Source organism: Pelobates fuscus, chromosome 8 (assembly GCF_036172605.1).
Source record: "Pelobates fuscus isolate aPelFus1 chromosome 8, aPelFus1.pri, whole genome shotgun sequence".
NCBI lineage: Eukaryota > Metazoa > Chordata > Amphibia > Anura > Pelobatidae > Pelobates > Pelobates fuscus.
Genome location: NC_086324.1, coordinates 102,955,498 through 102,970,349, shown reverse-complemented (window position 1 = coordinate 102,970,349; position 14,852 = coordinate 102,955,498). Strand labels below are relative to the sequence as shown.

Below are 14,852 nucleotides of genomic sequence, written 5' to 3'. Positions count from 1 at the left end.
TGAGAATAAAATTTATAATTGTATCAATAAATGAATGTGCCCAGAGAGGGGAACCCCTGAAGGGGTTAATCCAGATGCAGGGCGCGGTGATCGGGTGATTCCTGTAGGGAATAGTAATATAGTATGACCCTGGATAGGGTATAGTAATATAGAGTGACCCTGAGTAAGGTACAAAGACATAAAGATCCTGGGGTATAGGAAAAACATTGTATCTCCTTTAATGCCTGCCTGTAAGTATTTGTTTGGCAGGCACTGTTGGCAGGCATTGTGGCAAAAAAATCGCAACAGGGGAATGTTAAAGAAAAATCAGCACACATGATCCTCTAGCCAGTGTGTAATTCCACAGCAGATTGAACTCTTGCTGTACAGGGGAGTTGAACTCATGGAGGAAAATTCCCAGTGCAAGCCTGTAACCCCTGAGCCACCATACAATATGTCATATCCTGCCTGTAATTTCCCATAGCACACCTTTCATGTGGGTAACTTCATAGTAAATTATCAAACGCAATCATATAGATGTCAAAATACTGCACTAGCATGATATACAAAGAGAGGCAAATGTATGACACGTAAAGGGGGAAGTTGTAATCTCTGATTTAACAGATTTCGTTTTATTAGCTTTAATCAGTGGTAGGTGAATGGTTAATTAAGCCAGACATTGCATTGTGTTGAAAAAAATTAGTTTGTCTCTTTAAATGCATGCGTGCATTGTAATTGAGGCAGAACAGTTGGCAGGCACTGAGGCAAATCCCCACAGGGGGAAAAACATGGAACAAAATAACTATAATTTTCTAATTCACTCCCTTAGTGTACACTAGGGAGGGTATACAGATGTGGAGCCCGGCGGTCGGGTGAGTTTCCCATCCGCCGAGCGAGCGGGGAAGGCGGCCGTCCGGTATCTCGCGAGCCGCGAGATCCAAGATGGCCGCCGCCCGCGTGAAGGTGCGCCGCGGTCGCTCGCGCGGCACGAAACAAAGGGAATTAGATACACGAAATAACCGCTGACCCCAGTCTCCCTCCACCCGTCCCCATACAGGCCCCCACGAAATTAGAAGGGGCCGGCCCGCGTGGCGCACGCAGCACTGAGAGCCGTTGTGCTCGCGGGTAACGGCAGAAAAGTGGGAACTAACAGGGGGGCATAAGCATAAAGTCACAGAATACAGGGACAGGGATAAGGGGACCAAGGTAGGGGCAATCGAAAAATAAATCAATGTACAGTGAAACAAACAAAGTTCATTAAACAACAAAGTATAGTAAGCAATTGCCAGAGAGGCAAAATACTCTGACCTGATCTTGGCTGCAGCAGCAAAGAAAGAGGAAGTGATGTCATAGACAGGGCCTTTTATGGGCACCATATCTTTTCTTTGATTGGTTGTTACTGTTTCTATGCTGCTGGAGTTTTCAGTAAAGAAAGATATGCAAATATGAAGCCTCCTGTCATGTGGTAAAATTAACTTTTGCACGATATTCTAATTTTTCGAATATCACCTGTATATATATATATACACACACACACACACTTTTAATAATTGTCCCCCTACTTTTGTCACTGGCCCCCCTAAATATGAATGCTGGAGACGCCACTGGGGGCAATACTGGCTGCTCTGGAAAAAGACTGTGTGGTTGTATCAAGGAGCATAATATGACAATGCTTGAACAAAAATGAGCTTATGCCCGACAACACCTTGACCCACCTTACAGCTTCTGGCACACTGAAATTTTGAGTTACGAGACCAAAATAGAGCTTTATGGTCACAACTATAAGCGCTATGTTTGGAGAGGGCCTATATTGAAAAGAATACCATCCCCACTGTGAGGCATGGTGGTGACTCACTGATTTTTGGGGGATGTGTGAGTGCCAGGATTCCCTCACGTTGTTTGGGAATTTCTCCATATTTGATTCCAGCCAGATTGACAATTGGCGATCAGGCTCCATATGCTTGTGATGTCATCCCTTTCTGAGTTAAAAGGAAGCTGAACCTGATCTCAGGTGCTCAATCATTCTCCTGTGGTTGATGTGCTCTCGCTTTTCCTCTGGCTTTGTTTCTGGATATGCTCAATTCTACTCTGCCACTCAAGAAACAGACTTAACTTCGGATTCCTGCATCTCTTCAGTTATTTCAAGGAACCATAAATCAATGTACACTGGAAGGACTTAAACTCCCATAATTAATTAAGCAAAGTTACGTTCGCCTTTGATTGTATTTACTAATTGGTTCTAGCCACAAGTTTCTGGAAAGGATAAGGGTTATCCAAAGTCTGCCTCTGAGAGTCTACTTGCTATATCTATTTGAAATATAATTTGCCAATTACTCAATGATATTAATTGTTGCTATTGGAACCTACTAACTACAACCACTTCACATACCAGGATAATTCACTACCAAGTGATTTCTTATACTAAGAGACTGTTACTTTGTACTACAGGATTCACCTGCTCTTGCAACCTTATTTTGCTGCAAGGACTGCCAAAGTTAAATTCCTTTATTTAAATAAATTATATTTTCTTAAAGGAGTCCCAGTACAGGATTATAGGTTCATCTAGGCAGCCCTGTCTAACATTCTGATTATAAGGGGTTCACACTTATGACATTTATTTTGCTGATTTCATAGGCATTAATGCTCCCTTAGACGGGCACCCCGTCTATGTGCACAATGCGATTCAACGCATGGTGCTTTCCGACGAACAGTGAGAGCCATAGGTTAATTTCCACACGTGGGAGGAGCCTCCTTTCGGCACAATGAATCGGCTGATGATTGACATCCTCCCCGCGTCCATGTGCCCGCCCCACTCACACACACGTGGGCGGACGCATTGACGAATGACAGGCTACACGTCATTTGGAAATTTGGCGCGAAGAGGCAAGACACGCCCAGCGCCATGATTGGTTGTCTGATCTGCCGGTCTGGGTATTTAAACCAAGCGGTGTGCATAACCCGGTTCACCTTTGACAAAGGCGCTCTAACAGCGCCGAAACGTACGTTAGGTCCTTACTCTCTTTTTTATTTTAACCAGCACGGATTGATGTGACCACTGGGTTAGGGTAGTGGGTCTACAAGCTGCCTAACCGATGTTAGAGCTAGCCACGATTAGTTTTCAAGTGTTCAGTGTAGAATCTTTTTTTCTTCCTCAGCAGATAATCTACAGCTCCTTCAACACTAGGGGCAATTACTTTACCAGCTGACTTTGCTAGCCCTATACAGTAATTTGGCTGATACAAAGCATACCACTTTATAACTCAATATCTCTTTAGTCACCAAGACATACTTTGTTTCTTTCAAGCTGATACCTTAGATTTTTTTCTACAGTCTGATGCCTTGGACACATTCAGCTGCTATTTGCCTGTGTCTCTCTTGTTAGAAGTTTCTTTTGACACAGCATCACTCAGGCAGCAGAGCTGTCCCTCTGTGGCACCAGCTACACTTTATATTACTAAGCACGTATTGTGGTCTAGACCCACCCCAGTGTATATAGTGGTTGTGGTATATTAAGTTTTATTTGTTTATTTATTTATTTTTCATTGGGATCATGTTTTCAATGATACCCGCAATTAAATAATTTTAGACCATTACTTAAAGCGGAACAACATCTGCAGAACTCCTTTTCTTGGCGCTCCTGAAGCTTTCTAGCCTGGGATCACGCCTATTTCCTTTATCTTTGTGTATATACAACCCCTTTAGAGTTCTGCAGACACACTCTAGTTCCCCCTGTTGGGAACCCAGCACTTTGGTGCCTTCTTTTCCTATAGAAGCAGATTAGATTACGTTTTTGTTGATCATACCATTGACTTTAATAGCTGCAAATGCACTGAAAATGTCAGCTCCCCACTCCAATCAAACACTAAAGGATGTTTTAATGCGTGATACAATTCCTACAGTAAAAGAGGGAGGTGGGCTTTCCCATTCTCTTTTAGCATTGCTAAATCGCTTTTTAAAGGGACACTTATGGCATCGTAACCACTACAACTTAATGTAGGGGTTCTGGTGCACAAAGATTGTCCCTACAGTGTTTCAATTGTAAAAAAAGGCAGTTTTCAAATTGAGTTGCAAGAACACCTCTAGCATCTATAACTCAGACAGCCAATGGTGGTGTTGTGGTGGAATCTCGGTAAAAATAAATTTAGTAGGCCGAGATTACCACGTGGCATGTGTACGTGCATATGCTGACGTATCGATCAGTTGGTTGCACGAGGCAAGATACGATCAGTAGTGTACGGAGCATGTGCAAGAATACAGGATATAGTATTCCCCCTCCTCCATTGTGCTGGACAAGCCATGCGGTCAAACAGGAAGTTAATTCTTATTTGTATTGATTGGTTAAGAGAATGTGCGGGTGGAGCTTAATATGGGAGGAGATATATGCCTATATAAGGAGCCTGCACTATTGTCCGGGGCTCAGAATTTGCTGTATTTTGGTGACGCTAGTCCCTCTGAGTCCCGATCGGTGATCCAATAAAGAATCTCTTCCTTCCTGAAGAAACCTGTGTCCATCTCTCTGTGCTTGGCTTCCGTCAGTTTCTCCGGTATCATTTGGTGCATTGGCCGGGAAGCTCATCGTTCAACGGTAGCTGAGAGGCAGAGGCGTGAGACGGTCTATCTTTGCCCACGTTCTCTACGGCTGCACCCCTGAACTTCTGCGTGGACCTCCCTTCGTCTCGGCGCCACTGGTCTGTTGTCCAGGAGATCATCGGCCTCTACGTGAGAAGTGCTGGGGTGTCCCCGTCGATGAGTGTGAACTCAGGTTCAGGAACGAGGAGGTAAGACAACTGCTGTTTTAGACGGCAGGACCCGCTAGGGGTATACCGATTGTGCGGTAGGCCCAAAGGGGTTTTTGAATCTGTATCTGCCCCCTCTGTCGGAGGGAAGGAGCGAAGGCGCACCGCTCGATCGAACGCTCTTTAGTCAGACCGTTTGATTTGGTTAGTCAGGCGGGGTCCTGGTGTAAATAGCCCTAGCCGGACACCGGTGTCTTGTCTAGACTAGCGTTCTAGGGTGTATATTACGTTCGCTAGGTCGGAGGGACCGGGAGACTAAGCGGCGCCTGTGTAAATTCGGTTCGCTAGTTCTCATCCTATCTGGGCTAAGTGGGAAGGCGTGTAAATTTGGAACCCACTAGACTTTTGATAGTGCGACTAAGAGGCGCCTGTGTAAATTCGGTTCTCTAGCTCGCTATATATGTGGTGATTGGGCAGTGTGGCTAACCAAAACGGGTGTATATAGTTTTAGGTAGTCCATTCAAGGTACTGGCCAATAGTTTAGTTGGGAATTGTAAATGTGTTAACGATTGTTTTAGTAAAGTGTATATCTTGTTAGATAGCGCGAGCTCAGCCGTCTAGCGAGAGTGTTAATAGTGTGTTGCTGTATTATAGTGCACGGTACCATAACCCTGTATATTTACTGACATTGTATAATAAGTACTAATCATTGTCGTCAATTGCATGTTTTAACACCATAACCACTAATAATTGTATTGTGACCTTAACTTGTACTTTGACCTATGCTAACCGTACTGTAACCGCTATTTGTAAAAGACGATGTTACTGGGGTGTGTTATAGACGGGTAATTCGTATATAGAGAATTATAGCGTGGGTGACTGTATAGTTACGCCAAAGGGCATAATATTGATTATATAGTGACTGGTGTAGCAGCTGTGTGTGTACGGGAATTCCCTGAGTGTTTATTGTTATTGTGTACGTTTCACTTGGTAACCGTACCACGTGGTGCTGTTGCCAAAGGAAACGGGTGTGACTGTTGAATAGTACGCGTGTATAGTAATCGTTGTCGACGACGTTCCATTGTTAAAAATGGGTGCGTCGCAGTCAACGATTCCGGATCCCTTAGGATGTATGGTTAAGAATTTTAAAAAGGGATTCAAAACCTGTGATTTTGGGGTTAAGATGTCTTCTGTGCGTTTAGTTACTTTGTGCACTAGGGAGTGGCCTACTTTGGTTGCGGCATGGCCGCCACGTGGCAGTTTGGATCTAACTCTGGTACAGCGCTTACACGTGGCTGTATCAGGTAGGCCTGAACTTTACGGCCAGTTTCCTTATATTGACTGTTGGAGACAGGCCGTAAATGACTCGCCAAAATGGCTCCAGACATGCCACGAGGAGCAGTGTCGCCTCATGGTAGCTAGGACTTGTTCGTCCACTAGGACTGGTGTTAGGCCCATTTTGGACACGCCCCCTGAGTCCGAGATCCCTTTGCCGCCCCCTTACTTTCCGTTAAGAGGAAGTGACGCAAACGCAGGAAGTCCTGCACCCCTCCCCTCATTACCCTCATCCACTTCCGCTTCCTCCTCCAGTACAGGATCCACACCCCCTCGTACTAAATCTCCCCTTCCGGAACCAGAACCCACCCCCATTAGAAACGAATATCCTGATTTGGCGCCACTTCAGACTTCCGGTCAAGCTTCATCTAGCTCGGCCCGAAGTGTTTTATTTACGACCTTTTCCCAAAACCAACCTCCCACATCCCCATACCCTATCTCTCCCCGACCGGAACCCATGACTGACGCCTCCCTACGTAGCCCCATCCAAACCCGACAGTTGACTGGTGCCCAACAATTAAAGCACTATCAGATGCCTCTTCGCCTAAATCCCGGGTCAGCTTATATCGATGCCGCAGGTCAAATGGCACACGCTGACCCAGTCTTCGTATATGTCCCATTTACCACTACCGACCTTTTAAACTGGAAGACCCATAATTCCTCGTATACTGAGAAACCACAAGCCATGACTGATCTGTTCACCTCAATAGTACAGACGCATAATCCGACATGGGCTGATTGCCAGCAGTTACTAATGACTTTATTTAACAATGAGGAAAGGACAAGAATAAATCAAGCAGCCATTAAAGCATTAGAAGATAGAGCCCGTGCTTTGAACCAAGCTAATCCAGCAGCATGGGCCGCAACACATTATCCCAACACTGATCCCGATTGGAATGTAAATGGTGCTGATATGGTTCAACTCAGAGCCTATAGAGACGCTATAATTGCTGGCATGAAAGCAGGAGGAAAGAAAGCCATTAACATGTCGAAGACAGTTGAGGTGATTCAGAAAAGCGATGAAGCACCCAGTGTCTTTTATGACCGATTATTGGAGGCATACCGCTTGTATACCCCCTTTAATCCGGAAGACGCAGACAATTCCCGAATGGTTAACTCCGCCTTTGTCAGCCAAGCATACGGAGATATTAAGCGCAAGCTACAAAAGTTAGAAGGGTTTGCAGGTATGTCCATCACCCAACTAATGGAGGTAGCAAATAAGGTCTATATGAACAGGGATACAGAAAATAAGAAAGAGGAAGAGCGCAAGATGCGTAAAAAGGCTGATATGCTAGCGGTAGCAATCGCAGGCGTAGATAAACGGGGCCCAGATAGAGGCAATAATAGATGGAGTAGGGAGCCTTTGAGTAGGGATCAGTGCGCGTATTGCAAGGAAGAAGGGCATTGGAGGAACGAATGTCCGCAAAGAGAGCAGTACGAGAGAGACCAACCCAGGGCAGGCTACGGAAACTTTAGAGGCAGAGCGAGAGGTAGAGGAGGTCCCGGAGGGAGTAATGGTTATAGAGGGAGTGATGGGAACAGAGGAAGTGTTAGGGAAGACAGGTATATTCCAGCAGCGCAAAGGTCCCGCGATAGAGAAGGTAGGGACTTCGTAGGATTGGCTGACACGGTCATGGAGGACTATTGATACCGACCGGGCTCCATCCCCCTTGGTCGAGCGGAGCCTATGGTCGATGTATCAATAGGGGGGAAAAGGAGTGCATTCATGATCGACACTGGTGCTGAACATTCAGTGGTGACTAATCTAGTTGCTCCTCCATCTGGAAGGACTATTACTGTGATAGGAGCAACTGGAAGAAGTGCTGAAAGACCGGTTCTTAAAAGTCGACTCTGTACATTGGGAGGCCACGTAGTAAAACACCAATTCCTTTATATGCCTGAATGTCCAGTCCAATTGCTGGGACGTGATATGCTATCAAAATTACAAGCGCAGATTACGTTCCTACCAAATGGAACAACATCTTTAAAGTTTAATGGACCTTCAGGTATTATGACTTTATCCGTACCAAAGGAAGAAGAGTGGCGACTTTATACAGTGTTGACTAGCCAAAACCCTAGGAGTGATGAGACATTGTTTAACATACCAGGAGTTTGGGCAGAGAACAACCCACCAGGACTGGCCCGTAATATTCCACCTATAAAAATTGAACTGAAACATGGGGTTTATCCAGTGAGCCTAAGACAATACCACATCCCACAGAAGGCTAAGAAGAACATCCAATCCTATCTGGATAAGTTCATACGGTATGGTATCCTAAAATTCTGTACTTCCCCCTGGAACACCCCATTGCTGCCTGTTCAAAAGCCCGGTACAGATGAGTATCGACCTGTGCAGGACTTAAGAGCAGTCAATGATGCGGTTGTTAGTATACATCCAGTCGTACCCAATCCATATAACCTGCTTGCTTTAATTCCGGGCGGGGCTACTTACTTCACAGTCTTAGATCTCAAAGATGCCTTCTTTTGCCTCCGAATTGCCGCAGAAAGTCAATGTATTTTCGCTTTCCAATGGGAGAACGCTGTAACGGGCTCAAAACGCCAAATGACTTGGACAAGACTGCCCCAAGGGTTTAAAAATTCACCTACCCTATTTGGTTCAGCCCTAAGTCAAGATTTATTGGATTTCGAGTCTATCCCAGGAGAATGTGTATTGTTACAATATGTAGATGACTTGTTGATAGCAGCAGTTACAAAAGAAAAATGTCAGCAAGCAACGCACGATCTACTACATATTCTCTGGAAGGCAGGATACAAGGTGTCTAGAAAGAAGGCTCAGTTGTGTTTGCCAACTGTCAAGTATCTGGGATTCCATATCTCTGAAGGTCAAAGGATTATGGGGCCAGAGAGAAAAGAAGCTGTCTGCCAAATACCAATACCCAAGAATAGAAGACAAGTGCGAGAATTCTTGGGGGCAGCGGGCTTCTGTAGGATATGGATTCCCAGCTATGCGATACTAGCAAAACCTCTGTACGCAGCCATCAAAGGTACAGAGCACGACCCCTTCTTATGGACCCAAGAACAGCAAACGGCATTTGAAGATGTGAAGAAGGCTTTGATGAGTGCCCCAGCATTAGGTCTACCTGATCACACACGACCATTCTACTTATATGTACACGAGCAAAGAAGAATGGCTGTGGGAGTATTGACACAGTACTTGGGATCATGGCAAAGACCTGTTGCCTACATGTCTAAGCAATTGGATGCAGTGGCCAGCGGACTTCCACCTTGTCTAAGAGCCGTAGCTGCAGCCGCCCTGCTAGTAGCTGAAGCCGATAAACTCACTCTGGGTCAAGAACTTTATGTACGAGTCCCACATGCAGTACAGACGTTGTTGGATTACAAAGGAAATCATTGGTTTAGTAACAGCCGTATGACCAAGTATCAAGCAATGTTGTGTGAAAACCCAAGAGTGCATTTAGAGACTGTAAACACCTTAAATCCAGCTACCCTTTTGCCACAACCTACTGAAAGTCAACATGATTGTTTGGAAGTAATGGATGAAGTATTCTCAAGTAGACCAGATCTTCGTGATTTTCCCATCCAGAACCCCGATGTTCAATATTATACCGACGGCAGTAGTTATGTAAAAGAAGGGATCCGCTATGCAGGATATGCAGTAACAACAATAGACAAGGTGATAGAAGCCCGGCCACTGGCGAAAGGAACATCAGCACAAAAGGCAGAATTAATAGCACTAACACGAGCGTTACAATTGGCTGAAGGTTTAAGAGTAAATATCTATACGGACTCTAAGTATGCGTTTTTAACCACTCATGCCCACGGAGCTCTGTATAAAGAAAGAGGACTACTGAATTCAGAAGGCAAAGAAATCAAGTACGCAGCTGAAATCCTACAACTATTGGAAGCAGTGTGGGAGCCGAAAGAAGTCGGTATTATACATTGTCGAGCGCATCTGAGAGGAGATGGTGATGTAACTAAGGGAAATCGGATGGCAGATAGTGCAGCTAAGCGTGCTGCTGAATCAGGAAGACAGGAGTATGTGGGGCATATAGCTGCTCTAATACCAACCCCACTGTCTCAATGGACTCCAGTTTATACAGCTCAAGAAGAGGAGTGGTTAAAGACTGAACCGGGAAAGTATCTGGAGAACAAGTGGTATCAGCTAGAAGATGGAAGAATAGTTATACCAGCATCGCTAGCGGTAGAAATTGTCCAAAATTATCATAACGGGACACATTCTGGGAGAGACAGTACTGAAGAATCTCTTAGAAAACATTTCTACATACCAAGATTGTCCAACTTGACTCAGGCCATTGTACGCAGATGTGTAACGTGTGCTAAGAATAATGCAAGACAAGGACCAGTAAAGCCACCAGGAGTCCAGTTTATGGGGGGACTCCCCATGTCCGATCTACAAATAGACTTTACAGTGATGCCTAAATCGGGTGGACATCGTTACCTGCTGGTAATTGTGTGCACCTATTCAGGCTGGGTAGAAGCATGTCCTACTCGTACCGAGAAAGCAGGAGAAGTTGTGAGATTCCTGCTACGAGAAATAATACCCCGATATGGACTACTACCCTGTTCTATAGGATCGGACAATGGTCCAGCTTTTGTTCACCAGTGCCTACAACAACTGACTCATATGCTTGGTATAAAGTGGAGGCTTCATACTGCATATAGACCCCAGAGTTCTGGTAAGGTAGAGAGAATGAATAGAACTATAAAGAACCAGTTGGCTAAAATGTGTCAGGAAACCCAACTTAAGTGGAACGTTCTCTTACCTATAGCTCTATTGCGAATCCGCAGTACCCCTACCAGAAGGATGGGCCTCTCTCCTTTTGAAATCATGTATGGGCGACCACCTCCCGTACTTGGTAACTTAAGGGGGGATTTGAGTCAGTTGGGAGAAGGAATTACTCGGCAGCAGGTTGTAGAGTTGGGTAAGACTATGGAGGAGGTACAGAAATGGGTACAAGATAGATTACCTGTGAATATTTATCCCCCTGTTCATAATTATCATCCAGGAGACCAAGTGTGGATTAAAGAGTGGAATAATGTACCGTTAGGGCCCAAGTGGAGAGGTCCTTATGTTGTTCTTTTGTCTACCCCTACAGCGATAAAAGTAGCAGAAGTGACTCCGTGGATACATCACTCCAGGGTTAAACCAGCAGCAGTCGATTCTTGGCAAGTTACAGCAGATCCAGAGAATCCCTGCAAGATCCGGTTGAAACGCACTACTCAGTCGGAGTAACGAGGAATTATTGTGGATTACAAATTTTATTGTTACAGGTGTAAGTGAGAAGGCCATAATAAAGCCTGTCCTCTTACCATCACATAGTGTATAAGCCAGGAAAGTCCCGAAGGGACACCTGTGAAGACGAGCAGAACTCCATTCCCTGCAGCCCTCACATCCTGGAAGCTGAGGTTCCATCGCACGGACGAAGACTGAGGATGACGGCGAAAGATGTGCTTTTGATTGTGTTTATTTACATGTGTTTTTATATTCAGGAAGGTAGAGGTACCGACACTCCTAGCTGTGAGGTATGCATTAAGACTACGAGAACAGGTAACCATATTTCCCAAACCCTAATCTGGCATTCACAATACGAGTGTAAAGGAGATGTATCAAGATGTAGATACTTAAATATAGACTATAGTGTATGCCATTTAGGAGTAGGAGAACCTAAGTGCTTCAGTCCGGAGTATCAGCCTCGTACAATTTGGTTGACTCTCAGGAATGGAGATCCTCAGGGGACCCTAATTAATAAGACGGTGTTAGAATCCGTACATTCTTCGGGTGTTCTGCTATTTGATGCGTGTAAAGCGATATCGAGTGGTAGAAAGCCGTGGAATGTATGTGGGGATCTTAGATGGGAGAGGACGTATGGATCTAACGATAAATATATTTGTCCCAGTAGTAAAAATAAATATGTGAGTCCTAGATGCCCAAATAAAGACTATAACTTTTGTCCATATTGGTCTTGTGTGGGGTGGGCGACTTGGGGACAGACAGTAGATAAAGACATGATAGTGACTAAGTTGCCGACTAGCCCATATTGTAAGTCTATGGAATGCAACCCAGTCCATATACTTATTAATAACCCCGACAAGTTCTTAGATAAGTATGGCAATTTATTTGGGTTTCAGATATACGGGACGGGTTTAGATCCTGGGACATTATTGTTTATAGGGATAGAGACTGATACGGTATCCTCCCAGACTCATCAAGTATACCATTCCTTTTATGAAGAGATGAGCATAGATAATAAGATCCCCCATAATGCTAAAAACCTGTTCATCGATTTAGCTGAAAGTATTGCCGGTAGTCTTAATGTTACCAACTGCTATGTGTGTGGAGGTACTAACATGGGAGACCAATGGCCTTGGGAAGCAAAGGAGGTAATGTCCGGTTCTGAGGCAGTTGACCAACTAATATCTGCACCAGCCGATTATCATTTGAGTGTTAGAGGTAAATCTGAGTGGAGATTAAAGACCTCCATCATAGGTTATGTTTGCATAGCAAGGAAAGGAATAATGTATAATACTTCTGTAGGAGAATTAACTTGTCTAGGGCAAAAAGCTTATGATGATGATACAAAGAATACAACTTGGTGGTCGGCTTCAAATGTCTCGGAACCATCTAACCCGTTTGCTAGATACGCCAATTTAAAGGACGTGTGGTTTGATCTATCCATCACATCAACCTGGAGAGCCCCAGCAAATTTGTACTGGATCTGTGGTAAGAAAGCCTATTCGGAGCTGCCACAGGACTGGGAAGGGGCATGTGTGTTGGGTATGCTCAAACCATCCTTCTTCTTGTTACCGATTGAAACAGGTGAGACTTTAGGTGTTAAAGTGTATGATGTGAATCATAGGAAGAAAAGGGGGCCCTTAGAGATAGGTACCTGGGAAGATAATGAATGGCCTCCCCAGCGTATCATAGATTATTATGGGCCAGCCACGTGGGCTGAGGATGGTACCTTTGGTTATAGAACCCCTATTTATATGCTCAACCATATTATAAGATTACAGGCGGTGGTTGAGATTATCACTAATGAAACATCACAAGCGCTCAATCTCCTAGTGAAACATAATACCAGGATGAGGACAGCAGTATACCAGAATAGATTAGCCTTGGATTACCTTTTGGCAGTAGAGGGAGGTGTATGTGGGAAGTTTAACCTAAGCAATTGCTGTCTTCAAATAGATGACGAAGGGCAAGCAATAGCTGAGCTTACTAGCCATATGGTTAAACTAGCGCATGTGCCTACTCAGGTATGGAAAGGGTACAATCCAAGTAGTTGGTTTGGTAGCTGGTATGAGTGGTTTGGAGGGCTTAAGGCAGTGGTAGGTGGAGTCCTACTGATTTTACTGTTGTGTCTACTCCTACCGTGTCTTATACCCTTAGTAGTTAGGTCTGTGCAAAGCCTGATAGGAAGTATAGCAGAGAGGAAGGCTGCTGCACAGATAATGGCGATATATAAATATAAGGCTCTAGATCAGGGAGAACCAATGCAAGAAGATGAATGTTGAAGATTCACATCATAAGATAAGTCTGGTCTGGTTCAAGGTAACTTGCGGTGTAAGCAAACCAAGGTTAAGTGATGCCTCAAGTAATTGTAAAATATCAAGAGGCATCAAAGGGGGGAATGTGGTGGAATCTCGGTAAAAATAAATTTAGTAGGCCGAGATTACCACGTGGCATGTGTACGTGCATATGCTGACGTATCGATCAGTTGGTTGCACGAGGCAAGATACGATCAGTAGTGTACGGAGCATGTGCAAGAATACAGGATATAGTATTCCCCCTCCTCCATTGTGCTGGACAAGCCATGCGGTCAAACAGGAAGTTAATTCTTATTTGTATTGATTGGTTGAGAATGTGCGGGTGGAGCTTAATATGGGAGGAGATATATGCCTATATAAGGAGCCTGCACTATTGTCCGGGGCTCAGAATTTGCTGTATTTTGGTGACGCTAGTCCCTCTGAGTCCCGATCGGTGATCCAATAAAGAATCTCTTCCTTCCTGAAGAAACCTGTGTCCATCTCTCTGTGCTTGGCTTCCGTCAGTTTCTCCGGTATCAGTGTTTCCTGTTGCGGTCCTAAAATCTTTAGCATCTGCATAAATGTGTAGAAGGCTCCCCATAAAAATGCATTGAGCTAATGCTTTTCTATAAGGAGATGCAGATTACCTAGGGCAGAGACTGCCATGCATGCGCTGTAGCTCCACAATGTTTGTAATGATATCATCCACCGCTTTGTTTTCCTGACACTATAGTGACCCTTTAACATATGTTGTGAACTGTATTGTTGTATCATATACATTTTATTTTCCATAAAATGTTTTATTTACATTCTAACTGTATGCTTTTTAATGTTTTTCTATGTATGTTTATATATTTTATAGATTTCTATGCCTTGGTGAACAACTATTGGATTCTGAATGCTGATAAACTCCAAAATATAACCACACTTTCTGTGGCTGGAGGATTCAGGGATTACCAAGTTCGTTCTGGTCTGGCTTTTCTGCCAGCTTCAAAAGTATATAATAGTGCCTTATCTGTTGTGGTATGCATTTTTAATAATCTTTTTATTTTACTGCTTTCATTTAATAAAATGTATGTATTGACAAAGTATAAGTTAATGTTTTTTATCAATAGCTTGTATAGTGTGCTCAATAAAATCTATTCCATGTTGCAAATTTCACATCATAACACATGCCCTCTTAAAGGAACTCTATAGCGTTAAAGGACCACTATAGTGCTAGGAAAACATACTCGTTTTCCTGGCACTATAGTGCCCTGAGGGTGCCCCCAC

The 14,852-nt window shown here is 44.2% G+C and overlaps 1 protein-coding gene across 3 annotated transcripts in view; it reads left to right on the top strand.

Annotated features, from left to right (window-relative positions):
* The window catches only part of PGAP1 (post-GPI attachment to proteins inositol deacylase 1), a 492,260-nt gene that overhangs the window by 206,014 nt on the left and 271,394 nt on the right, over window positions 1–14,852 (top strand). For all 3 annotated transcript variants that reach the window (XM_063430206.1, XM_063430207.1, XM_063430208.1), the window contains exon 5: window positions 14,443–14,603. In XM_063430206.1, the coding sequence (XP_063286276.1) occupies window positions 14,443–14,603 (161 nt within the window). The remainder of the gene's footprint in view (window positions 1–14,442; window positions 14,604–14,852) is intronic.